Source organism: Phocoena phocoena, chromosome 1 (assembly GCF_963924675.1).
Source record: "Phocoena phocoena chromosome 1, mPhoPho1.1, whole genome shotgun sequence".
NCBI classification, from domain to species: domain Eukaryota; kingdom Metazoa; phylum Chordata; class Mammalia; order Artiodactyla; family Phocoenidae; genus Phocoena; species Phocoena phocoena.
The window spans coordinates 110126485-110153812 of NC_089219.1; the positions used below are offsets into that span (position 1 = coordinate 110126485).

General features: G+C 44.1%; 1 protein-coding gene and 1 non-coding gene across 2 annotated transcripts; one reads left to right on the forward strand and one right to left on the reverse strand.

The window, feature by feature from the left end:
- Positions 1-2189: 2189 nt before the first annotated feature.
- On the reverse strand, positions 2190-7394 carry S100A11 (S100 calcium binding protein A11). The gene is made up of 3 exons (XM_065888444.1): positions 7287-7394; positions 3363-3515; positions 2190-2513 (listed from the first exon to the last, which is right to left on the reverse strand). The coding sequence occupies exons 1-3, from the start codon at positions 7287-7289 to the stop codon at positions 2358-2360; spliced, it is 312 nt and encodes a 103-aa protein (XP_065744516.1). The 5' UTR covers positions 7290-7394; the 3' UTR covers positions 2190-2357.
- Positions 7395-23513: 16119 nt separating this feature from the next.
- TRNAR-CCU (transfer RNA arginine (anticodon CCU)) lies at positions 23514-23586 on the forward strand. The gene has a single exon. It is a non-coding gene; the product is annotated as a tRNA-Arg (tRNA).
- The last annotated feature ends 3742 nt before the right edge of the window (positions 23587-27328 follow it).

Genomic DNA, 27328 nt, shown 5'->3' on the forward strand with positions numbered 1-27328 from the left:
AATTTCATGTTATGTAAATTTAACCACAAAAAAACATTTAATAAATTAAGGATATATACTAAGAACTATTCATTTGCATTAGCATTGGCACTTTATCCTCTGCTTCTCTGACAGGAGTAACTCTGTGGTAGGGAAATAATGATCTCATCTTTCTACGATGTGATGGATATTCTCTTTGCCCCTCCATATCCACTTTCTATGCTTCTCTGCCCTTCTCAGCTTTCCAGCTGGCTTGTCCCATGGGAGGTGCTGGCAGGAGATCATGAAGATGGGAAGAAAGAGAAATCGGTATTTATTCCCTTGGCTCCCTCCTGCCGCCTGTGGTCTGATAGTGGCCGTATTTCTATGAACAAGGCCACAGCATCTGTGGGGACCCCTGTCCCTTGCCTATGGTTCTTGCTAGCTTCCAGTAACTGCTCCTTGGTTTGCCCAGTCAGGCCTAGTGGTGGTAACAGCTGCCTAATTTTGCTAGTCCCTGGTGCTTTGACATCCCTTCTGTTTCTCTTATCCTTGAGCACAACTTTCTAATAGTCTCTTCAGTAAACTTTCTTCAGTGACCCTGGTGCGTGTGCACGTGTTTCCTGTGGGAACCCTGACTGATATGCGTAGTGTCCCAAGTCTGATTTTATAGCACTATCTACTTTTTCAGACCCACTATATGCCGGGCACCACGCTAGGTACTAGTGATACAGTGATGCATTTAACTAGATCCCTTTTCCTGAGTTCAAAGTCAAGTCTGGGAAGACATCACTGTTGCAATACAGAGTGATAAGTGCTGTAAGAGAGGTGAGAACAGAGTGCTGTGGAAGCACAGTATAAGGGGAGATGACACTTGTGCTGCTCTATAGAGTAGGAAAAGGTGGGAAAGGGGCGAAGGGCTTTCAGGGCAGCAAGAAGAGATTATGAAGGGACAGAGGCACAGCACTTAGTTATCAGCTCAGGAGTATTTGGCAAGTCTAGAGAGAAGTGGAAATGAGGCTGGAGAAGGGGTTAGGGACCCACCATGAAGGCCCTTGGGTGCCCAAAGATAACTGTGGATTTCATCTTGCTTATTAAGAGGAATCAATGCTTGGTTTTAACGAAGGGAGTGACATCATAAAGTTTGCCTTTAAAAACTCTTTGGTCACAGGGTGGAGAAAGGAGTGGAAGAGATCAAGCTGGGGCAGAGAGAAGAATAAGAGTTTATTGGGAAATGGTAGAGACTGTCTTTTCTGAAGGGTAGGGACCAGTAGCTGGCTGGTTAACTTAAAAAGAAAAAATCAGTTAAAATGAGAATTCATAAAAATATTCTAAATATTTAAACTTAAAACATGTCCATTTACCAATATTTTGCTACACTGCCTTTCTCGCATAAATCACACTTATGATTTTCAGTTCCTTTTTTAAAAAAACAATTTATTACTTATGTATTTATTTGGCTGCACTGGGTCTTAGTTGCTGCACGAGGGATCTTCACTACAGCATGTGGGATCTTTTTTTTTTTTAAGTTGCGACATGCAGTATCTTTAGCTGTGGCATGTGAACTCCTAGTTGCAGCATGTGGGATCTAGTTTCCTGACCAGGAATCAAACCTGGGCCCCCTGCATTGGGAACGTGGAGTCTTAGCCCCTGGACCACCAGGATGAAGTCCCAGTTCCTTTAAGTGGAGGAATTTAAAGATACTTGTGAGGAAATCTGAGTGAAAGATTCTTCTAGATTTTTATGAGGCTTTTCACATTTGTTTATAGTTGTTTCAGCTACACCTACATCAACCACAGTTATCTTCAGTGAGTTTCTCTAATCAAGTTTTTGAAAAGAATTCAATTTGGCTTTCAGAAAGACAACAACTATCTTTTTGCACTCATAGTTCTTTATTTGTTTGTTTATTCATTTGTTCCCCCCCCCCCGACTAGAAGGTAACCTCAGTGAAGGCAGGACCTTGTCTATCTTGCTGACTGTATCTTCAAAACCTACGACAGTGCCTGTAGTAGGGGTGTATAGACGTTTAATGAGTGAACAATAAGTGACGTCTCTCCATCAGTCTGAGTAATTTAGATGATTATGTTGGTATCATTAGTCATGATTATGTATACACCCAAGATGCATTTTTACTATTTATTTTGTAACTTCTGGTAACTGTTTCCATCAATCTAATTTATATTCCTCCCAGTCATCTCCCTCCCTTGCACAAATTTACTGACTCTCCAGTGTGTGCTTTAAAAAACAATATTGTTTTATTACTACCAGCAGGAGTGGCCTGCATGGGGTGGTGGGTACACTGGGCTCAGGGTGTGTGTGGGCTGTGAGGGGTAGATGATAATTGGGAGGCTGAAGGAAAGGGAGTGGGGCTGGAGGCCAGGCCCAAAGGCTCCTCCGATTTACTTCTGGGAAGAGGTAGACTTAATAAAGGAGTCATGGCAAGCTAGGGCCAGGCCGCCAATAAGATTAAGAAATTCTTGGAAATCTAACTGTCCATCAGAGTCGAGGTCCAGCTTCTTCATCATGCGGTCAAGGACACCAGGGTCCTTCTGGTTCTGCAAAGATAATAATAACAATAATAATGATATTAGTACCTTTATATTGTACTTTCTAAGATGCTTTCAAAAATGTTTCCACATTTTATTCTTACAAGAGTGTGAGGTACCGGGTAGGGGTTATTAATATTCGCACTTTTCAGAGACAGAAACAGACTCAAACAGGTGAAGTGAGTGGCCTAAGCAGAAGACCTAGGACACGAACCCAGCTTTTCTAGCTCCTAGTCCAGGGTTCTTTCTGTGACCATCAGGGGTTACTCAATTTTGTAAAAACAGTGGAAAACTTTTTCTAAGTGTTGCATGCAACTCCAATATACAAACTACATAAAAGCAGAGTGACTGGAGGTAGAAAGAGGATGCGGGCCCTGCCTAATCAGCCCCATCCTCCACTCATCCAAGCCCCCAGCACATACACACACTTACATCCACTGGTTACATATGGCTACTTAATTAATTTAGAAAGTCAGTCCTTTAGTTGCTAGTGGCTACCATATCAGGTAGCGCATATATAGAACATTAATTCCATCACTACAGAAAGTTCTACGGCTGCCCTAGAGGCTTTGGGGTGGAGGAATAAAATTTGAAAACTCTTCTATTACTCCATTTACCATTTTGTAAGCCCCTCTCCTTAAATGAAAAAAATCACTGTTCCCTATGTCAATGTAGTTTGATAACTTTGATCTTTAGAACATACTTTATTCAAAGAAGAGGAGAACAGAAGGTTCTTTAATAGTCATTCAGAGCTTACTCAGCCCTAGGGGCTCAGCTGCTGTCCTTCACTCCTAGCCATTCTCCCAGGGTCTTGTTTCATGCTGTGTGTGGCCTGCGGGTGGGGGCAGGGACCAATACCTTTGTGAAGGCACCCAGCTCTGTATTCATGAAGATTAGGAACTCGGCCTTGGAGAGTTTGCTGTTGTTACCGTCCCTTCCAGCATGCCTTTGGAAAACAGCAATCAGAGACTCGATGCACCGTTCAGTCTCTGTAGGGCTGGATGTTTTTGCCTTTGGAAAAAAAAAATTCAGGGTTCAGACAAGGGCAAGATATCAAAAGCTGGGTGCTAGGGAAAACTCCAGAGGATCTTGTCTCTTCATTTTGGGTCAAGCAGTTTCCTGAAAGACTCGGTCGTTGTTTAGGGGGCTAAGGGGCCCAAGACAACCACAGAAAGTCACATTCGGTGAGCTTCCTCCCCACATCTCCTCACATGTTTATTCCAGGTGAAAATTAGTGAGGGTAAATATGGAGCATGCTGGTATGTTTGAAAGCAGTAGACTGCCTAGATGAGCGTGAGGTGACAGGGTCTACTGATATTTTTAGAATGTGTGGATAAATATATGTATAACTATATATCCACAAATCCATATACATACCAAGCATTGTCTATAGATTAAAAAGTTCCCTATTTTCCAAGAGTATATGGAGGCTACTGTGATAAGTGAAATGGCATTTCTTTTTAAAGGAATACTGAATTCCCAGGACTCATACATTTTCTAGAAGAAAACTAAAAGCATAGTTATTATTGTGTATGGGGTAGGAGATCTGAGAACTTTTTGGATGTTGGAAAGCAGCTTTCGTATTTGAGAGTTCGAACCCGTTAATTTTACACGTGAGGAAACAGGCATGAGAAGGGAACTGACATGGCAGAGCTACTTCTACAATCTCAGCCTCCAGGTTGCTTTCTGCAGCCCTTGGCCTTTGCTCCTTCTATTCCCAGATGCCACTAATTCCCACAGAAAAGGCTGGTGGAACTTCTCTGGTCACTTCACACCAGGAAGGTTGATATGGGGGCTCTTAGGTTGCCGCTCACACAGCTCCCATCGCATCTACGGAGCTGAACCACAGCTGTGGTTGCACTAGAAGGAGCACAAGGTTCATATCCTGTTCTGGGCTCTGCTTTCCTTACAACAGAAGTCTTCAAGGAAATTCTGTTATGCCGAGTCTGCCCCTCATTCCAGCCAGCACCTGGGCCGCAGACGCGAGGAACTCGCGGGTTCCCCCTGGTGGATAAGAAGGGGAACGGCAGACTTTCTGGAAATCTTGCAGGGCCACACCCTTCCTCCAAAGCTTTCTCTCTGGACATTAACAATGTCTACATTGGATGGTGACATTCGCAATGTGGCACTTAGCCCGTTAATTTGTTCTTGGGATGGACTTCCTGGAGCCCAGAGCTGGAGGCTTTCAGGCCCCATAATTAATATGTTAAGGATTGATGTGAGCCCTGTTATTGATCTGAGCTCTTAGCTGCACAGCTGCCAGTCTCCTTCCCTCCTTCAGTCTCTCCAGGTGCTCTAACTGCCTAGCCAGGTGCCTGGTGCTCATTGCCTCCTGAAGCATCTATAAAGCCCCTTCTGGAGATCTATTCTTCCTCAACGGTCACATTGTCAGAACTTTTTCTTTAGAAAAGTGTTGGTAGCTTCAGAGTTTTGGTGAGAAACAAAATACCACAGCCTAGAAACAGATGTGTTTGCACAACAGCTTTTCTTACCAGGACTACAATCTCACAGTCTTACTAACATGTCAGATTACAGGAACAAGGCTGACTGGAAGGGTACACCAGATAGGGTAGAAGGCTCCAGGTTGAGGAGCAAGGGCTTTGTGATCTTTTTCTAGACCTACAGATGTGTCCTCTGCCTCTTTTCTTTGTGGAATTCAGATTGCTTTTTGATTTCCCAGTTTCAAAGTGGCTTTCTGCTTTTCCTTTTTCTCTCCTTAACGTCAATCTTGACAGATTTTTTTTCCCCTTTAAAACTGTTGCTATCAGCCACATGGAGAAAATTAAAACCCCTGCATTTCTTCCCAGAGGTAATTTCCAGAGGAAAAGAAACACACTTATCAAATTACTTAAATGGAATTGCAAAATTTGTAGTGCTGGAGGGGCAGAGAGGCCCAGAGACAGGAAAGCTTTGCTCAAGTTGGAGCAGTGGCTGAAGGAGGAGATCTCCTGCTTGGATGGAGGCCAGTGCTCCCCATCACTGCATCCTCAGAGTTGTATTTGATGGGAACAATGATAGGAAGGAGAAAACAGCGTGATAAATGGGTGCTGTGAGAGAATTAAAAAAATGCATGCTAGGGACTTCCCTCGTGGGTCAGTGGTGAAGAATCTGCCTGCCAATGCAGGGGACACAGGTTCGAGCCCTGGTCCGGGAAGATCCCACATGCCACGGAGCAACTAAGCCCGTATGCCACAACTACTGAGCCTGCTCTCTAGAGCCCGTGAGCCACAACTACTGAGCCCGCATGCCGCAACTAGTGAAGCCCGTGCACCTAGAGCCTGTGCTCTGCAACAAGAGAAGCCACCGCAATGAGAAACCCTTGCACTGCAACAAAGAGTAGCCCCCGCTCACCACAACTTGAGAAAGCCCACGCACAGCAACTAAGACCCAACGCAGACAAAAATAAATGTTAAAAAATGCATGCTAAACACTCAACATTTGAGAAAGTTAAAAAAAAAAAAAAGTAACGCCTGAAAAAACTCAAGTATTGCAGTTCTCATTCTTAACTAACATGCTCCCTTTCCTCCCAAGGAGCCCTGGTGACATCCACCTTCCGCCGGGGCGGTCATTCCAGGTCTTCACCACTTGGTGGTGCTGGGTCTGCCTTTTCTAGGTTCCATGGGACATTGATTCCTTGCTTTTGCACGGAAAGGAGAAAGAGCAGTCGGGGGTACAGACTGGCAGACTAAAGCAGGGGTTGGCAAACGTGTTTTGTAAAGGGCCAGATGGTATAAGTTTTAGGCCAGTGCGGCTCATATGGTCTCTGTCACTCTGCTTTTGTAGCAGGACAGCAACCACACAGAAAACTCATGAATGGGCGTGGTCGTGCGCCAATAAAACTTTATGAACACTGAAGTTTGATTTTCATATAATTTTCACGTGTTACAAAGTATTATTCTTCCTTTGACTTTCTTTCAACTATCTAAATATGTAAAATCCGTTCGTAGCTCGTGGGCGAACAGAACCCCGATTTGGCCCTTGGGCGGAAGTTTGCAGACCTCCCTTCACGAAAGAGAGGCCAAGGAAGAGGCAGATTTTGGAGGTGTATTAATGGAAAAGATAGAAAGAGTTCAAAATGGGGATGGCAGGAGCTGACAGAAGAAAAACAGGAGACGGGGTGAGCGCCTAACAAGATGGTGGGCGAGGGGGAAAAAGAAAGGAGGAGGGGGCTTCCGGTCGCCGGACTCCTCCCACATTCCTGGCCGCCGCTCGGCTAGCTGGGACCCGCTTCAGTTTCAGTCTCTGCTCCTCGGCCGTTTGCCGGTCGTTTAGCGAAACTCTGATTTCCCCTAGCGGTCAGACCATTAGGTCTGAAACATTCCCTTTCTGGTCTCTAGAACTGTACATAACTAGCGTCGCCGCGCAGAATTCCAGCCCCTGTCTTTAGGTCGTACCCCGGGCTCCGCGGACACCGGCGGCGAGGGGCGTCCCGCACCGGCCGGACACCCCCGCCCCCGTCCCGGCTGAGCGAGGGGTCGGGGCGGCTTCACCCTGTGCGGGGCTCCGAGCGGGGCGCGGCTCGCAGTGCATTTCCTCTATCCCAGCCTTAGACCTTCGCCTGGAAAACAAAAGAACCTCCCGTTGCTATCCCTAAGCTGTTATTACAGGTATAATTCAGGGCTTCTTCCTTCCATCCGCTCTTTTCTAATTCCCTGCCATAGATTCATTCGTCCTGCTCTGGTTCCTAACATGTCCATATAAAAATCAAAGACCAAGTCTGGTGAAAAGTATGCTGTTGCTTTTTTCTTTTCATGCAAGAGGAAGACAAAAAGCGAGGCTTACCATGTTCGGAGAGGAGCGAAGCACGGGTCTGCGAGCGAGGAGCGGCTAGGCGCGAACTGGGCGGCGGGCCGGGTCTGCTACCTCCCAGGTCCGGCCCCACCCGGCTCCGCCCCGCGCGGCTTCCGCCTGACTCACGCGCCCCCTCCTCCGCTCCGCCCGGCGCCGCGCGGATCCGGACGGGTCACCGTCGCCCTTCTTTGCCAAGCACACGGCTTCACCTTAAAACTCACACAAAACCCATTGTCCTCGCTGAGCCCTAAATAATCTCTCTCCCCTGTCCCGTGAACCTTGAAGATTTTGGACTTTTCCGAATTGAAAGTTTTGCATAGCGGTGTTCTGGAAGTCTGTCCAAGTCTGTGGGTCTTTTCCCTGTACAAGCTCACGAGCTCATTCTGGTCATTCACGTTAGACAGGCAGAAAGGTCCCTTTGAAAAACGTGCAACGTGGAGTGTGGGCTATAAGTTCCCTAGAAACCAGGGCTGTCTCTTTCGCACTGGAGACGTTAACAGACTAAACGGTAGTGATTTGTGCCAGCTGGAGCACCGTTGTCTCAGACTTCTCTCTAAACCAAAAACAGTTAAAAAAACAAACAAAACAAAGCAAGACCCTAGACCCCAAAGAACTGCAACAGTACAGTACCACTGCAAACTACTGAACCCTGCAAGTAGGGCATTTATCTGTGTGCAGTTGGCAACGGAGTTGGGAGTTGTATGAAGAATCAGAAGCTCTGGGTTCTAATCCTAGATCTGTAATTACTTCGTTGCAATACGTTTGGCAAAACCCCTCAGTCCTCTGAGTCTCCATTTCCTTACCTGTAAAAGTAGGTGCCCTTTCCTTTCCTACTTCACAAAATTGTTATGACTATCAGATAAAATGATGGCTTTGGGCTTCCCTGGTGGTGCAGTGGTTGAGAGTCCGCCTGCCGATGCAGGGGACACGGGTTCGCGCCCCGGTCTGGGAAGATCCCACATGCCGCGGAGCGGCTGAGCCCGTGAGCCATGGCCGCTGAGCCTGTGCGTCCGGAGCCTGTGCTCCGCAGCGGGAGAGGCCACAACAGTGAGAGGCCTGAGTACCACAAAAAAAAAAAAAAAAAAAAAGTGATGGCTTTGAGAGGGCTTCAAAAACGGGAATAGATGCAAAGGAAAGATAATGGGCTGCAGGGCATTGTGTAAACTGCTTCCTGGCATCCCCTCTGCTCCTGCAGCCTCAGCTGGTCACTTCTGAGCAGACCTTCATCTCTTCTCACCTACGCCAGACCCACATTTTCAGTTATTCTTGAATCCACTTGAAAGTCTCACCTGAGCCTCAAACTCAATTCAAGAGATACTTGTTTTCCCTAAATCTGTTTCTCTTCTGTCTTCCTTACCTCTGCTAATGGTATTGCCATTCTTCTGTTCTCCCGACTTGAGAACTTTGGAGCCAGGTTTTGACTCTAAATCCCTTTCTTACCCCCAAATCTTATCGAGTGCCAAGTACCATCAGTTTTTTTTTTTTTTTTTTTTGCGGTACGCGGGCCTCTCGCTGTTGTGGCCTCTCCCGTTGCGGAGCACAGGCTCCGGACGCGCAGGCTCAGCAGCCATGGCTCACGGGCCTAGCCGCTCCGCGGCATGTGGAATCTTCTTGGAGTGGGGCGCGAACCCGTGTCCCCTGCTTTGGCAGGCGGACTCTCAACCACTGCGCCACCAGGGAAGCCCCATCAGTTTTATTTTTACACTTTCTCTTGGATCTGCCCCTCATATTTTCTATTCTCACCTCCAGTGTTCTAGTTTGGGTTTGCATTCCCTCTTTCCTCCAGTTTCCTAAGTGGTCTCTTGCCCTCCAATCTGTTCTATTGACTGTTAAAGACACATTTTTCTAATGTACAGCTCTGATCAAGTGCCTGCTTAAAAACGAAACACAACAAAAGAACCAAACAAGATGGCTCTCTAATGTGTTTTATATCAAATCCAAACTTCTTAGCTTCTATCTGGCTTTGAAAATCCTCTTTAACCTTAATTAATGAATGACTCCTTCAATTTATTCATTCAAAAAATATTTTTGGAAAACTACTATGTGCCAGGCCCACTGCTAGGCACAAGAGATACAAACATGAATGTGATATTAATGCCTGCCTTTGGGGTGGTCTATGGATAGACTTTAGACATATGGTGTTTTGGGGGGTGTTCCATGGATGGCTGCTGGGGTCCACAAATACCCTAAAGGTATATGTGAAATTTTCTGCATAAGAGAACTTCTTCTTCAGAGCTTTCATCTGTTTCTCAGAAAAATCTATGATCAAAAATAGTAAAGAATCATTGGTCTAAATTACTCCATACCTGAATCATGGGACCTCCCATACAACATTCCTCTTTAAGGAAAAACACCCCATTTATTGCCTCTGCTGAAAATCCAGCCCCATTAGTGAATTTTTGCATGATTTGACCCTGTGCCCACTGTCACAGCTGATTGGATTGAGGTTAGTGCTGGACTCAAGGACTGCTAGTCCATAGAATGGATAGTAGTGGATGTTTCACGACATGACGTGAAAAGATGAGCTGGGACCCTTCAGCTTTTGGGGAAACTGAAATTAGCAACACATAGCAAATTAGGCATTTAGAAAAGTGAAGCTGAACATTTGCATGGACAGAATCGTGAGGTCATGGCAAATAAAAATTATGAAGAAGCAGACACCATAAATAAGTAGGAGCTATGAAGTTTGGAAAAAATATGCAGACTAGTGTTCTTGTTCTCCCTGCACCTGGTTGTTTAGTTTTCCTGATTTCATGTAAGGCCTCTATTCTTTCAATAACTTCCCTGCCCTATGAGGTAGCTTGAGTGAAACCAAAGAAAAGAGCTGAATCAAATAAGTATGAATTCTCCAGAACCAGGTTGGGGGATCAGCCCCACCCAGTGAGGGCTGTCTGTGTTGACAACTCACCAGGATCATGATGAAAGGGGTTTTCAGTTAAAGGAGGGGAGAGTTCAGGAAGATGGCACGCAAAGTAGAATTGGCAAAGTAGGTAAATGGTGTGTCAAAGTGAAGGGCTAAAGTGGACAAGGAGCTGAGGATGAGTGAGGGCTGGTAAGTTGATACCAAGAGACAAAAATGAGGTACAGATGAGTCAATTTATTCAGGAAATAAATGTGGGGACTTCCACTGTGCAGGGTAATTCTTATGTGCAACCTGAGCTCTGTGCAGGGCTGGGCAGGATCTTAAATGGATACAATAGCCAACCATAATAACAGGGGTGTGACCAAGGCACAGTGATACTGCTGGGAATGAAGTGAGTGGTTAACTCTGGAGGAGCAGAGAAAGTGTTGTGGAGAGAGTGATGCTTGGGTAGTGAAGGATGAATAAGGATGTGAAGGATGAATAAGGGTCGTGAAGGATGAATAAGAATCCACCAGGTGTAAAAAAAAAAGTAAATAAAAGAACTCATCAGGTGGATGGGCACAGTGGAGAAGCAAGGTGAAGTCAGTACAGCACAGTGCTGCAACGTATTATCTGCATGAGCTCCAGCGAGTCATTTGTCTGCTCTGTGCCTTGGTTTCCTCAACTATAAAGTGGAGAGTAGTAGTACTCACTTCATGTGGTTGTTGTGAGGATGAAGATGTAAACATGTAAAATATTTAGAACGTAGAGTGGTGTCTTCAGAGGAACCCTTCCGTAATGGCTTGTGCAAAAGTAAGCAGGGGGGAAGCACATGTGTATTCTCAGTACTTGCAGGTGGTTCGGTAGTCCTGGGCTTTGGGTATGGGGTGATAGTAAATGGGAGCCAGGAGCTGTGGGACTGAGCCTGGAGAGGTAAGGGTCAGAGCACTAAGGGCTACGCTTGGAAATTTGGATTGTATCTGAGGGTTATCTATCAAGAACCAATGAAGATTTTAAATCAGGAGATTTGATCCACTTCACCTTTTGGGAAGCAGAGAGGAGAGAGACTAGAGGCAAGGAACATATTAGGATACTGTTGCAATAACCAAGGTGAGATGGCCATGGAGGTGGGGCAGGGAATTTCCAAGTACTGAGAAGGCAAAAGCAATCAAACTTGGCCTCTGTTTAGATGTGGGGGGTTTGGAAGAGGGATGAAATCACTTTAGGAGAGAATAGGACCGGAAACAGTCACATTTACTTATAGCTCTTCAAATCTCTGTCTCACCTTCAGGGCCTTTGCACATCTGTCTGGTCTGCCTGCAATAGTCTTTTTCTCATCTTAGTCGTCTTGGACTCTCATAACAAACTCCCACAGACTGACTGGTTTAAACAGAAATTTGTTTTCTCACAGTTCTGGAGGCTGGAAGTCCAAGATTAAGGTACTACTAGTCGACTCAGGTCCTGATGAGGGCTCTTTTCCTTGTTTGCAGATGGTTGCTTTCTCGCTGAGTCTTCACATGGTGGAGAGAGGGAGGGTTCTCTCTCTTCCTTTTGTTATAAGGCCACATTCCTACTGAATTAGGGCTCCACTCTTATGACATTTAAGCATTTAATCATTTAACTGTAATTACCTCTTAAAGACCCTATATCCAGATACAGTCACATTAGGGCTTTAACATATGCAAATTTTGTTGTTGTTGTTGTTGGGACAGAGACAGTTAAGTTCATAGTGTCATCCTTCATAGAACTTAGAAGTCATCTTCCCTAAGCATTCCTCATCTCCTAAGAGAGTGCTAGGTATCTATGCAGAAAAAGAGTTAACGTAGCTGCCCGAGACTGCTGTCCTTGGAAAGGCCTGCTTGCAAGGCTGGACTTTGGCTGGCATCTGGGAACTTGGATTTCAAGAGGGTTCTCATCTGTTCCCTCACTGTGCCTCACTGTGCCTAAGAGTGGCTCACTGTGCCTAAACTGTTGGTACAAACAATGTAGTTTATGCCAAGCACCTGCTTTCCTTCTGGGAGTTTGGAGTTTCCCGGTACATGCTGGAAAGAGTGTGCGTATGCGACCAGCCTCCAGTGAAAGCCTTGGGCACCGAGTCTCTAATGAGGTTCTCTGGTAGACAGAACTTCGCATGTGTTGTCACAATTCAAAGCTGGAGGAATTCAGCATGTCCTGTATCCACTACATGTTCCCCCATAGCTCCTTGTACTGTAATTCTTACTATACTCTACTGTCATTTTCTGTTTACTTAGTTATTTTCCTCACTAGACAGCAATCTACTTGAGGGCAGAGCCAGTATCCTGCTTACTGCAGTGTTCCCTTGAGTGGGTTCACAGGGTATGGAGGAGTCACAAGAATGGGAAGGCACATGTACAAGGTTGAGACGATACAAACGATAGAGCAAGGTCTCAGGAGCTATGGTGGATGAATTACTCCACAGAGTGGAAAAGGGGAAAATGAGGAGTGAGACTATAGAGGGACCATAGCTTTGGGAGGGCTGCAGAGGAGTATCCTTCCTGATACCCTTGTTGGCATATGAAGACGGAGGTAAGGACATGCTTGACAGAGCCCACAGGATTTGAGTAGGAGACTTGAAGGGGTTCTCTATGGTCCCAGAGGGAAATGGAAACAGGGGCTGACTCAGATGGCTGAGTGGTGCAAAAACTTAGGAAGCTATAATTTTGCAGTGACTCTAATACACATGGTTGTATGATTGTGAGGCTGTATGGCTTTCTTCTGGTGTGTTTAGAAATCTAGTCACCGGATCCAAGAGAGAGGCTTGTGAAATAGGTTTAGGGTTTTACAGAATGGATATAACAAAAGGATAAAGCAGTGAAGCAGTTGAGGGTATGGGTGAGGAAGTAATCCACTTGATTGGGCATTGAGTACAGGAAGAAAAAGGAAGGAGTGAGGACATGGAAGGTGGGTGGGCACAAAAAAATTTCTCCATAAAATCAAAGAACAAGTTAAATGGAAAAGAGGGATGGATTTAAGAAGTTATTCGTATAATACAAACTTCCAGTGAGTTTAGTAATTTGTAGATAGAACTCTTATGATGGCAAAATCCAAGCATGGCTAAGGGCCTCAAACTTACTGCAGTGTATGTGGCGTGGGCATCAAGGAGGGAGGTCAAGAGCTATGAGGGTGGGGCATTGGGTGGGTGATCCTCGTCAGTGCTGAGCTCAGCCCGGATGATGAGAGGAGCTGGAATGGAGAGCAAGAGTGTGAAGCAGGTTATGCTGTCTGAAGTGAAACAGGTATAGGACACTGACAGGTTGTGGCAGGGGTTCTCAGCGTGTCATCTGCCACTTTCCTTTTCTATGCTCCATGCTTTAACAAATGGAACCACTGTTTGTCACTCAAAGATCCTCTGTACTTTCTTACCTCTTTGCTGTTACCCAAGCTTTCTCTGCTTTTGAAACATCCTTAATTTCAGTTCCCTCTGATGAAATTCTATGGCTCCTTCAATGAAGCTCCTCCTTCATGAAGTTTTTCTGATCTCCACCACCCACATTTACCCTTCCTTCCATAATATTTTGTAAATTATTTCTTGTGGGGAGGGATTTTAATATTCTGCTGTGTATTACAGGGATTTATGTTAATAGATGTATCTTTTCTGATAGCATGTGAGTTCCTTGAAATTATGGATCCGTCATGTTCATTTTTGTGTCATTCATAGCCATTTGCACGTAGTAGGACCCAGTGAACGTTCATGGGATTGAACGAATAGTATGATTTCAGAGTAGGGGCTGTATTTGGTTTAATTCTGTGTGATTTAACATTCAGGACAATGTTAAATAATTGTTCCAAGGATTGTTGACTCTTTGTTTTGTTTTTCTTTTTTGGGGGAAGGATCACAAGCTATTTCTGTTAAGAGTCTTAAATTTTATATAAATTAAGTTATTCAACAAGTATTTATTGAGTAGCAGATCCTGTGCTAGGGTCTGAGGGTACAAAGATAAAAAAGTCATGGTTCCTGCCTTTGAGGATCCCCAAATCTAATTTGATTAATAAAACAGGAATGGGCTCCTTCTAGAAACTGAGTCATCTGCATCAGAAGGTGTACACTCAGTCTCTGGGGTGAGGCTCTTCCCATTTAAGTCCTGGGCTGGAAGATTTACCTCTTGAAGATAAGGACTGTAAGGGGAGATCCTTTGATTTCTCCCATAATCTGCAGTGCTTGCCCACAGCACTGAGGCCACATTTGCAATATTAAGGAATGGCTCGTCAATCTCTGAGGCCACTGTGATGTAAATGGAAATGTTGGACAAGAAATCTAAAGGCCTGAGTTTGAGTTCCAGCCCTCTCCCTAGATAAACTGTTTTTTACTTCTGAGCTTCAGTTTTCCTTGTGTAAAATGGTGATAGCAATTAAGGAGAAAATAAATATAAGAGGGCTCTTCAAATGGTGGTGTGTTATACAAATGTTAATTGCTACTTGCAGTATTGCTGTGTGGATTAAATGAAAGTGTGCTTTGTAGGCTCTACTTTGCAGATCTTGGTGTCACTATTGTTATCCCTTCAAGCCCTTGTCTTTTCACTTCCCGTTGCCTCTGCCCTAATTGCTGGCCCTCACTAATTCCCTCATTTGTCCTATGGTGATGGCATCTTCAGGACAGACATGGAGTTCCTGTGCAAGCTGGTGGAAGTTAACTGCTTTCCTCCATTGTCTGCACACATCTACATTTTCCTTCATATTCTTCTAGACATCTTTCATGCTGGTGGCTGGAAACCATTAAAGTCCTCCACATAGTTGTTTTTAGTCTCCAACTGTCGTTAGGCAGAGTTGAGAAATTTTCTCTTTCACAATGACCCACAGCAAATCGTTGCATGTATGTTACATTTCTACTCCGAGGAGGCCACACCATATCAGATCCATGTCTAATCCGTTGTGATCTTAATGTGTCATCAAAGTGTTCTCAGTGGATCTGTATTGCTCATTTTTTGTCCAAATTTTTCATCTTGGAATTCAAGATGAAATTCGAATCCCAGCTTCTGTTTTTTCATTATTTTCTTTCATTTACTGCGAACTCTGGTCAAGTGGGAACTTTTCGCTATTGCCTGTAGGCAGGGTTGATCCTCCTGCCGGTTCTCACTGGTTCGCCCACACTAGTTGTTACAATATTGAAGTTCTTCACTACCAGTTGCTAAGTGTCCTCTCTAATTTTTAAAAATTAATTAATTAATTAATTAATTAATGGCTGCATTGGGTCTTCGTTGCTGTGTGCGGGCTTTCTCTAGTTGCAGCGAATGGGGGCTACTCTTCCTTGCAGTGCACGGTCTTCTCATTGTGGTGGCTTCTCTTGTTGCAGAGCACAGGCTCTAGACTCACGGGCTTCAGTAGTTGTGGCACACAGGCTCAGGTGCTCCGCAGCATGTGGCATCTTCCCAGACCAGGACTTGAACCCGTGTCCCCTGCATTGGCAGGCGGATTCCTAACCACTTGCCCACCAGGGTAGCCCTGTCCTCTCTTCTTGCCTGAATCCCTGAGTGCCATTCACCTGAAACCCCAGCCACCTCAGTCCCTCTCCTGGGCCATGTGATTCCCATAATCAAGTAACTTAAGGATTAATGCACGGAGTGGTGAGGGTCTCTAGGACTTGCTCCAGCCTCGTAGCCTGGCCACTGTTCTGATTGGTCAGTGCTAGGTCACAGTTTGAATATCTTCCTGTCTTTAGGAGTCCCAGAATTTCCCACTTACTGATTTTTTTTCTTGTGTTTCCTTCCTTTCATCTGGAATTTTTCCTTCATCTTCTCATGTCCAAATTCTACCTGTACAAAGACCCAACTCATAAAGAACTTTCTCCAGGAAGCTTTTTACCTATCTCTTCCAGCTAAAATGATCTGTCTCTTCATTGATCTACCACAGCCTTTTATCTGCACTTTTTTTGTGGCATGTATTACAGCCTATCTTGAATTATAGCTATTTAAGTATGTACCACTTTTTTCCTGTTAGACTGTCAGCTCCTTGAGGACCAGGTATAGTATAATGCCTTTTTTGTGGGGCACCACCCGCTCATCCTAAATGTCACTCAAACTACTACTACCCATACTCTGGGTCTAGGACAAGTGTGTGATGGGTTAGTAGTAGGCATGAGGACTTTTATGTGACAAATGAAGAACTTAAAGTTTCTCGTGGTCTGCGTTGCAGTCTTTTTCAACGGTTTGACATTTTTGTGCAATAAGACTTCCTTCTGATTCACCTCTCCCTGGTCCCCGTATCCCCACCCCCCAGCTCTTGGAAGGCCTAGGAGTGGGCAGGTTAGTTCAGCTCTGTTCCCAGGCTTTAGAGAGAAAATATATGAGTTAGGGTGCTTTTGGGTGAAGATAATAGGAAATTGACTTAAGACAGTTTAAGGAACCATAAAATTATTATTTACTGTCTTTACAACAGGAGTCCCCGGGAGCAGAAGAGCAGGGTTGATTGATTCAGCAGCTCAGTGATGTCATTAGGGGTGAGATTCTTTCATCTTTTTATCCCATGATCCACTTTACCGTTATAATCATAGGTGACACATCCAGGGCATGTATTTTCTTGTTCACATCTCGGGGTGGGCGGGGAGAGACTTGCTTTTCTTTTCCAGAAATCCTGAACAGCCTTCTCTTAAATCCCATTACCTCACACGGTTTAGGCCTGCCTATCCCTGAAGGAATAGATGGCCAAAGGGATGGAATTACCTCAATTAGCTGAGACAAATTGTTTAGGGACGGAATACCTCAATTAGCTGAGACAAATTGTTTAGGGATGGAATGGGTGTTGGGGAGCTGTGTTGGGAGATTATATTTTCCAAAAATGGCCATAACGCTATCTGCCCTCCCACACGCCCTTCTTACAATGTGACCCTCACACTCCCCCCCTCAGGAGGTAGGATCTATATTTCCTCCCCTTGAACCTGGGTGGGCTTGTGGTGACTACTTTGGAGGTGACACTATGTGATTTCTGAGACTTGATGTTAAAAGGTGACATGGAGTCTATTTGCTTCTCTCTTGGGGTGCGCACTCAAGGAAACCAGCCACCATGCTGTGAAGAAGCCCAAGCTGCCACATGGACAGACCCATGTGCAGGGAAACCACCAGCCAGCACTGAACAGCCAGCTGTGTGAGGTGCGCTATCTTGGAAGTGGATCCTCCAGCCTCAAGCTACCCCGCTGACACCATGTGAAGCAGAGGAGAGCCGTTCTATGAGGCACTAAGTTTTGGGGTGGTTTGTTATGCGGCAGTAGACAGCTGGAACAGGGGTGCACTCTGGAAAGAATTGTGTTTCCTCAGTGCTTTCTCTGGTGTCTTACTCTTTTTGTCATTGGATTAGTTAGGTATCAAGGGCAAGGCCTAAAGTGAGGAAAGAGTTGAAGCCTGAAAGGAATTTTATTGTTTAGTTCAACTAATTTGCTGTCTGGGATTTCTATATGGGATTTGGAGGTTCATGATTTATAATAACAAGTGGTGATTTTGCACATCTCCCTTGAGAAGTTGCAGTAGGTGATGGCTGGTTGTGAGCTGGATGTTCAGGATCCAAGGAAAATAATCAGTGACAACTATCTACTCCCTTTTTACTTAAAGTACGGCCCACCCTGGAAGGAGTAATCCTTGTTAAGGCATCTTCTTACCCGTTTTGCCTATTCTAGGAACCAGGATCTTGACTCGCTGTCAGAAGGGTCCACTCAGCTCAAGTAAGTATTCCCCAGAGTAACTTATTTATTTGTTTTAACTGAAGATGAGAATGACTGAATTCACACTTTAGAAAAATCTATATACTGTTTTTAAAGTGTTAACTCAATCATAAATATATAAGTAATAGAGTAATATGGTGTTATTTATTTATTTTTCTGTGTATTTTATAATTGTTCTTTTTTTATTTTATTTTTTTTCACATCTTTATTGGAGTATAATTGCCTTACAACGGTGTGTTAGTTTCTGCTTTACAACAAAATGAATCAGTTATACATATACATATGTTCCCATATCTCTTCCCTCTTGCGTCTCCCTCCCTCCCACCCTCCCTATTCCACCCCTCCAGGTGATCACAAAGCACCTAGCTGATCTCCCTGTACCATGCGGCTGCTTCCCACTAGCTATCTACCTTACGTTTGGTAGTGTATATATGTCCATGCCTCTCTCTCGCTTTGTCACAGCTTACCCTTCCCCCTCCCCATATCCTCAAGTCCATGCTCTAGTGTTATTTAAATGGTAACAAATTCTGTGTCTCTTAGGGATCTGACTAAACTCCTTAAGTAGGTGTGGTTAAAGGAATTATTGCTGTCTTGATCTTCTACTTTGTAATCTTGGGTTTGCTTATTTCCCTGAACTTTTATGTACCTGCTCTTTGCCTTGCTGCCTCCGTCATATGATCCACATCGGTCCCTTCTTCATATTCAAAGCTCCTACTATGAAGTCTAAGAGTTTGTTGACAATTTCTTAAAGTTCAGGCTTCAAGCACTGTCTTCACCAGCTAATTGGCGGTTGCAGACTTGAATCTCTGTTGAGTGCATTTTGCAGTGTTCTGCTAAAGTGGCCTGTTCCCGGAATTGGCTTTCCGTTCTCTGCACGTCTTTTGCCCTGCAACCTGGCAAGAGTTGGGCTTATGTAGAACATCTGAGCCTTTGGCAGGAAGAGAACAACTTCTAGATTCCAGAGGAGAGAATCTCCTCTTTCTCCTCCACTGATCAAATGTGGAGGTAACTTTGGTTGCTTCCTGAATTATAAGATGAGACATCCCTAAGACTTTGGTCCCTCTGGGTTATTATTTCAAGGTTTCTGTTATTCGGACCACTGAGATACTCAGTAAGTATTTGCTGGGTGAATGAATGATTTTCTTTTTTTGTCTAAATTTATTAAAAAATTATTTTTAGTCTACACAAGCCACACTTTATTTATTTATTTTTTATTGAAGTATAGTTGCTTTACAATGTGTTAGCTTCTGCTGTACAGCAAAGTGAATCAGTTATCCGTATACATACATCTCCTCTTTTTTGTATTTCCTTCCCGTTTAGGTCACCACAGAGCATTGAGTAGAGTTCCCTGTGTTGTACAGTCAGGTTCTCATTAGCTATCTATTTGAATGATTTTCTATGGGTTGGAATTCTTGGAGCTGATTGCATTAGAGATAGAGAAGCTGAAGTCCAGAGGGGTTGCAGGAATTGGTGAGGACTCTTTAGAACTAGGTCTCCGGCTTTACTGTAAATACTTGCTCATCCTAGGACTCAACAGACCAGCCCTTTCTTTCTGAAGGTGATCCTGATGGCCTCTCCCATCCACTCCCCATCCAGTAGAGCTGACCAGTGTCTTCACAGTACCCCGATGTCCTTGACTGCTGCAAGCAGTTATTTATCTACGCGTACATCTCTTCCTGTTGAGACTATAAGCTCCTTGAAGATGGACGCCATATCTTACTTATTTTTTTTTTTAATTAACACATAACGCAGTTGTGGCCTTCAATATGTAAATGAACAGATGAAAGAGTGAGTGCATATCTTAGATTTTTCTCCTGTGATAGTGAATTTCAGCCCTTCTGTAGACCTGTCAGATCAAGTGCTTCAACACTTTATAATAAAATATTTTCCTTAGACATTGTATATATGTCTGTATATATGCATTTTAATTTTTTCTCTTAAAACTCATTGTTATTATTAGAAAAAGAAATACAGGCTTATTATTGGAAGTTCCAATAATGTAGAAGGCTTTAGAGTGAAAAGCAGCAGCTTCTCGTTCCTTCTAGATCCACTACCCTCTGTAATCTGTTTCTTGAGTTTATTTTGTTTGATTTACATATATGGAGTCACACTGTATATAATCATTCACCACTTACTTTGTTTTCACTTAATGATTTATTTTGGACATCTTTTCATATCAGTGCATATATTTCCACCTTATTCTTCTTAATGACGACATAGCATTCTATAATACAGATATAATATCAAAGGTCTAGTAGTGGACTTTTACTGAAAGACAGTTAGATGGTTTCAGTTTTTCCCTAAGAAATGTTCCAGAAATCCTGTACACATACAGGTATAACTGAGGAGAAATTCTTGGAAGTATTACGGAATCAATGGTTTCCCTGATACAAGCATTTAAATTTTTAACAGATGTTGCAAAATTGTCCTTCAGGGGTTAGTAGTTTTTGATAGAGAAAGCAAGTCACTTCTTAGGTCTGTGGATCAGCAAGTCAGCTGAGGCATAAAACACCAAATGGATACAAAGGAGTTAAATGCTGTGGTACATTTTTGTGTTTTATCCTAGATATGAGGCATTTCTGGAGTCCACTGGGAATGTTGCTTTGGTTCTGGTTGGCTTCCTTTAGCCACCCTTTCCTCATTTCCAGCCCAGACTATAGAGCTCCCTTTGCTCCACTGTGAGCCTCTCGGCACTTGGCAAAATCTCCCTCTGGTGCTTAGTTACCCCTTGATAAGGAGCCAAAGCAAAAAAACCTGTCAGCCCGAGGAACAGGAATTTCCCGTTTCTCAGTCAAGCCCCTGCTGCCAGAAAGGTCTATGATTTCCGAGTTATTATCCAGAGTGTGGCCTCTCCTTGTGGTTTGCTGGGTGCTCTTTAGAGGAAGAGAGAAAAGCAAATGCTCTTTTAGAGCAAAACAGTATGAATTTTTAAGTCGTAAACTTAAAACACGAAAGAAACCAGGTTAAACAGGCTCACAGTGTGAGGATGGGAAGGTTATTTAGTCAGTAAATATTTATTGAGCACGTACCCTGTGCCAGTTCAGAGCACCAAGGCACAGACTGAATGTGTGAGGGAGTGTTGGGCACAGCAGGGCTGAGTGCCGCTGCGCCTCCTGTTCTGGTCCCACAAATCAGGAGCAGAGAGGAACCCTGTCTGTCGTCTGTCTCCTGATTTTCGTCCCTATGGAGGAAGACCCACTGCTCTGTCTCTCCCCTCCAAGCCAGGCTGGTCAGTAAGAGATCTAGCAGTGGACCAAGAACTGTGGTGGTTTTGATGGTCTGAGTGGAAAAAATTATGTTTGCTCATGCAGATTTGGGGCCTGCGGCAGGGTAGAGGCTCAGAGCCACTCCCCAGGAAATGACTCAGAAACATGTACTGTCTGAGTTGCAGCTTTCCTTATCTCTCTGGAGAGCTTGTGGGTGGGTCCCTGAGTAGAGCTGCTATGGGCTCAATGATCCCAGCCCTCAGGGTGGTCCGGCTCTGTTAAGTTCCACTCAATTTCCTGAGTTTGGACACCTTGGTAGCCAGAACTCTAGTAATTTAGAGATGGGAGCACCACCTGTTGTCACAAATATTTGGGGGCCCCAAAAATGCCAGGAAGCCGTGCCCCAGAAGTTGCCAGAGAGAAATGCTGTCATGCTACCTCATGCTCTCCACCCACCGTCATTGTCCACAATCCCAGAAGGTGGCAGCCCTATGGCTTCAACCGTGGGCACAGCAGCCGGGGCTGGAGTTACTGTGGGTCGCAGAGCTGGTGTTGGGAGGGTGGGGCAGACAGACCTAATTCATTACAGGTTTCACCTAGAAGGAGTTGTCAAATTATAGGAGTCGCATGACGCCTTACACCCTTAGTATACCAGGAAAAATAATGATCACCATTTACCATCTGGGTCCAAGGCACTCTTTTTAACTATCTATCTATCTATCTATCTATCTATCTATCATCTATCTATCGAATCTATCTACCTACCCACCTATCTATCTTTTGAATCATTTTATAATTTATAGAAGAAGAAGGAAATAGTAAAAAATAAATTTATTAGAAATTATAATAAGAATTTAGATATAGCAAACTCAAATATTTGTTCCATATTTTCCTGGATTTGAAGATACACACACATACTCACTTTGTGTGTGTGTGTGTTTGATGTGTGTATACATTCACACACACACATATATAGGCTTATATGTATGTGTATCATCTTTATTCCATAATTGCAAAACATTTTCATTTTTAGATTTATAAATACCAAATAATCCGATGAATGTTTTTATTTCTATATCACGTATTTCTTCCCAGGTGCCTTGTTACACACACCTGTCTTCAGCATTGTTATGGCAAATATATCAAGTACATTTTAGTGCATAAACATTATAAGAGATGAAAGAATAAAGTCACATGTCTTTTTAGCAAAATGGGATAATTAAGGTTCATGCATAATATTGTGTGAAACAGTTCTTCCTGTTGAATAACTAACTGGATGAAAATACCATATTTCTTTTTGTCCTTAGAAACATATTCTTCACTCTCTGATTCTTGCAAGCTTATTTGGAGGGCAGCACGGCTACTTGTATTACCTTTATGAAATAATGATCTTCTCTACTAGGGAACACCATCTTCCTCTACCAAGCATTCAGCTTTGGGAGAGACAGACACCGAGGTGTGAGGAGGGCAGGCTGCACCCAGCTAGCCAGCCAGAGCAGCAGAATCAACCCTGGTAATCAGCGAGGTGACAATATCTCAATGAGACCATGTCTCGCTCTCCCATGCAATGATCCCTGAGCTTGAGTAAATTCACTGAGAATACTGTCATCTGAAGACTCGAAGTATGAGATTTCATTTGTTTGATCAATTTTGCCATGGTCATTAGAGAGCTTTGCTATGGGTCTCTTTGCATTTATCTTTTGATTCATGAGATAGTTGAGAGATGTGTTCTTTTGCCAATTTTCTTCTCTTTGCCATTAAGTGAAGAAAATGAAAAATTCTAATTCTTCAACTGTGTTCAAGAAAAACCAAAACAAATACAAATCAACACCATACATTTATGTTTTTGTATTTGAAAGATTTGTGTTTAAAAGACGATGCAATGCTTTGGGTACCTCTTAGGAAAACTGAAGGATGCTGCAGATGCTGTCACAGTGATGATTTGTTTCGCTCTTGCAGTATCCTTGAAGTGTTCCCATCATTGCTGTTTTCTTATATCTTGAAATGTTTCATGATAGAGAAAAAATATGATCATTAAGACCTCAAAATGTAGCTTAGATTTCTAAAATGGTCCAATGGACCCATATGATAATTACAAGACAGAATGAGTTTTATTCTACTTTTTTTTTTTTTTTTTTTTTTTTTTTTGCGGTACACAGGTCTCTCACTGCCGTGGCCTCTCCCGTTACGGAGCACAGGCTCTGGACGCGCAGGCTCAGCAGCCATGGCCCACGGGCCCAGCCGCTCCGCGGCGTGTGGGATCTTCCCGGACCAGCGCACGAACCCGCGTGCCCTGCATTGGCAGAAGGACTCTCAACCACTGCGCCACCAGGGAAGCCCTATTCTACTTTTTAAAAAGTCAGTCAGTCTTCCCTAGTTCTTTAGAAGAACTCTAAGAAAGAATAAGAGATATGAAATATAAATCTTTGCAAATAGACGGGACTGCTGAAAAAGGAAACCCAAAATATAAAGTGTATGCTTCTTTAAAGCTTACAGGGACTTCCCTGGTGGTCCAGTGGTTAAGATTCTGTGCTCCTAATACAGGGGACCCGGGTTCGATTCCTGGTCAGGGAACTGGATCCTGCATGCGGCAGCTAAATGATCCCACACGTGGCAACGACGATACCGTGTGCCACAACTAAGACCCGGGGCAGCCAAATAAAAAAAAAAAAAAAAGCTTACAACAAAAACCAATGTTTGACATCATAATTTCCTTTTTTTTCCTCCCAATATCTGGAGGTTTTGTTGGGGAAGAGATCAACCACTTATGTAGAGGTGAAATGGTCCTCTTTCCAGGGTGGAAGGTGTCATTAGCTCAGAGCCTGGCACCATGGTCCTATAAGAGCTGACATGGACCTCACCTCCTTATCTGCTTCCACCTAATGGAGTCCCTGATCCCCTTGTTTCTCTGTCTGTTGAATGCCTTTAGGCCTCTTTTCCTGACCTCCCAGGCTGGACTCCATGGACCACCTGAGTAATTCAGTCAACGACAGTCTCATTTCCCTTCAGTTCTGTCTTGAAGTGGTTGTCTGTCCAACAGGACCCTCATGACCCTCATCGTATCTTTGCTGCACCCGCTCAGCTGTGGTCGGACCCAGTGGGGAAGATCAAGTAGTCATGGATCCTGTTCTTTCCACTTTAGCCTGTGTTCTTATCAGCCCCTTTACTTGTCTTTGGTTAATGATCTTCATTCCCCTCAGGGACCTCTCCACATCCGAAGATACTTCTTCTCATCTCTCATCCTCCCACCTCTGCAGGGGGGCTTTCCTCCTAATTCCTGGAGAAACACAGGCCCTTAGGCACAGTTTTCCTCAACTTCTGCCATCCACAGACATGTCTTCTTTCATACCCATCCTGACCTCTTTCCCCCCTTCTCTTCTAGGCCAGCACCCTCCTGCCCTTGATCCTGCCTCTTTTGTATACTCTCCGACTTTGGCCATAGTTTTCTCCTCTTTTCTGTGTCTTTGATCCCTCTCTCTAGGGGCTCCTTTATCATAGTCTATTAATACACTCTAGTTTCATCAATGTAAGAAAAAGTCATTATTTCCTATGTATCAGGCAGCAGACAAAAACACACCAGCTACTATTATTTTTCTTAATTGAAGTACAATTGATTTACAATATTGTGTTAGTTTCAGGTGCACAGCAGATTCTTTTCCACTATAGGTTATTACAAGATACTGAATATAGGTCCCTGTTCTATATGGTAGGTCTTTGTTGTTTTATCTATTTTATATATAGTAATGTGTATCTGTTAATCCCGAACACCTAATTTATCCCCGCCCCGCCCCAACTTTCTCCTTTGGTAACCGTAAGTTTGTTTTCTATGTCTTTGAGACTGTTTCTGTTTCGCAAATAAGTTCATTTGTATCATTTTTTAAGACTCCACATATAAGTGGTATATGATATTTGTTTTTCTCTGTCTGACTTACTTCACTTAGTATGATAATCTCTAGGTCCATCCATGTTGCTGCAAGTGGCATTATTTCGTTCTTTTTATGGCTGAGTAATCTTCCATTGTGTATATATACCACATCTTCTTTATCCAATCATCTGTCAATGGACACTTAGGTTGTTTCCATGTCCTGGCCACTGTAAATAGTGCTGCTATGAACATTGGGGTGCATGCATCTTTTCGAATCAGTTTTCATCTTTTTTGGATATATGCCCAGGAGTGGGAGTGCTAGATTATATGGTAACTCTATTTTTAGTTTTTTAAGGAACTTCCATACCATTCCCCATAGTGGCTGTACCAATTTACATTCCCACCAACAGTATAGGAGGGTTCCCTTTTCTCCACACCCTCTCCAGCATTTATTACTTGTAAACATTTTGATGGTGGCCATTCTGACTGGTGTGAGGTGATACCTTGTCGTTTTGATTGGCATTTCTCCAATAATTAACGATGTTGAGCATCTTTTCATGTGCCTGTTGGCCATCTGTATGTCTTCTTTGGAGAAATGTTTATTTCGTTCTTCTGCCCATTTTTTTGATTGGGTTGTTCGCTACACACCAGTTATTTTAACAGAAAGAATTTAACAGAGAGACTCGTTAACTAGGTAACAAAGGGTAAAGAGAACTCTAGGGAAGTGGTCCCCAACCTTTTTGGCACTAAGGACCGGTTTTGTGGAAGAAAATTTTTCCACAGATGGGGGTGGGGGGTGGGGGATAGTTCAGGTGGTAATGTGAGCGATGGGGAGCAATGGGGAGCGGCAGATGAACCTTCACCCTCTCGCCTGCCACTCACCTCCTGCTGTGTGGCCTGGTTCCTAAAAGGCCGTGGACCCTGCAGCATGGGGGTTGGGGACCACCCCTCTAGGGTATATGAAAGTAGCAATTTCAAGAACCAGCAGTTACCCCCATGGCTAACTTCCAAGGGAAGAGGTTGGAATTATCAGAAGGTTGGAGAAGGGGGACTGAGACTTAAGCCTCTGAGAAGGGGTGCTTCTTGCTGGTGCAGAGGTCTCAGACCTGGTTCTGTGAGGTTGGAAAGACTGCACACTGGGTTCAACTGCCTTTGGGGAACAAAACCCAAGCTAGTTCAGATTCCTCCTGCAGGGCTTCTCAGTTGCGAATACATTGTTCCTTTGTGGGGAAACTGCCCTGCTGGGTGAAGAAATGAAGCTGGCATGACACTGCGGGGAACCAGAAGCCAGGGGAGGAGTAAGTTCCTCTCCTCTTCTGGTCTCCCTCCAGGGTCCCCATTGGCAGAGGTAACTGGGATTCAGCTGCAAAGTGGAGTCCCAGCTCCAACACCCCAAAGTGTGCACAGAAGAGTAGTTTTGAAGCCAACAGATACTAGCTTAATAACTGGCGCCCCTACTCTCCTCTCTTATTTCTTAATTATACGTCCATATGTGAGTAGTTTTCATGCGACATCTGCTCTCTCTCAGCTCCCACTCATTTCCTCAAGCTTCTGCAATTTGGCTTTGTTATCATCATGCTACTGTACTTCTTGAAAAAACCTTCTAATGACCAAATCCTCTGGGCCTATTTCTGTGCTTGTTTCACGTGGCCTCCCTGAGTGAGGGGTATGAATGACATTGTGGATCTGTCCTCCACATGCTAGCTTCTGGGATTGCTCACATCCCTGTCTCTCCATGTACCTCTATGCTTGTTTCTTCTGCTTCTCTTTCTGGGGTCCCTTCCTTTGCTTTCCCCTTAAATGCCGGTGCTCTCCAGGCTTCTGTCCTCAGCACCCACCCCACTCTTCTTATTGTGCATCCCCTGCCCCCAACCCGGGGCATCTCATTCTGTTTCCTAGTTTTTTGTTTTTTTTATTTATTTGGTTGCACTGGGTCTTAGTTGCGGCAGGCGGGCTCCTTTTGTTGTGGCTTGAGGGCTCCTTAGTTGTGGCTCGTCGGCTCCTTAGTTGTGGCATGCGAACTCTTAGTTGTGGCATGCATGTGGGATCTAGTTCCCTGACCAGGGTTTGAACCCAGGCCCCCTACATTGGGAGTGTGGACTCTTAACCACTGCGCCACCAGGGAAATCCCTGTTTCCTAGTTTTTATTATCATTATTCTTTAACAATTCATTTTGCAAACTACCTTTTCTTTTTTTTGGCCGCACCGCGTGGCATGAAGAATCTTAATTCCCCAACCAGGGAGCGAACCCTTGCCCCCTGCAGTGGAAGCGCGGAGTCTTAACCACTGGACCTTCAGGGAAGTCCTGTTTCCTAGTTTTAACCAGTACTTATATACAAGTTGACCTCCAAATCTTTATCTCCGTATTCCACAGTCCACTGGCCATCTCCACCAGAGTGTCTAACAGCCACATCAAATTAAATATGTCTAAAGGTGAGCTCATCATCTTAT

Bases quoted from the DNA above. Each gene is read 5' to 3' on its own strand.
- S100A11 (XM_065888444.1), bottom strand. The intron at 2,514-3,362 runs GTATTGGTCCCT...TTATCTTTGCAG, and splicing joins AGCTGGGTGCCTTCACAAAG to AACCAGAAGGACCCTGGTGT.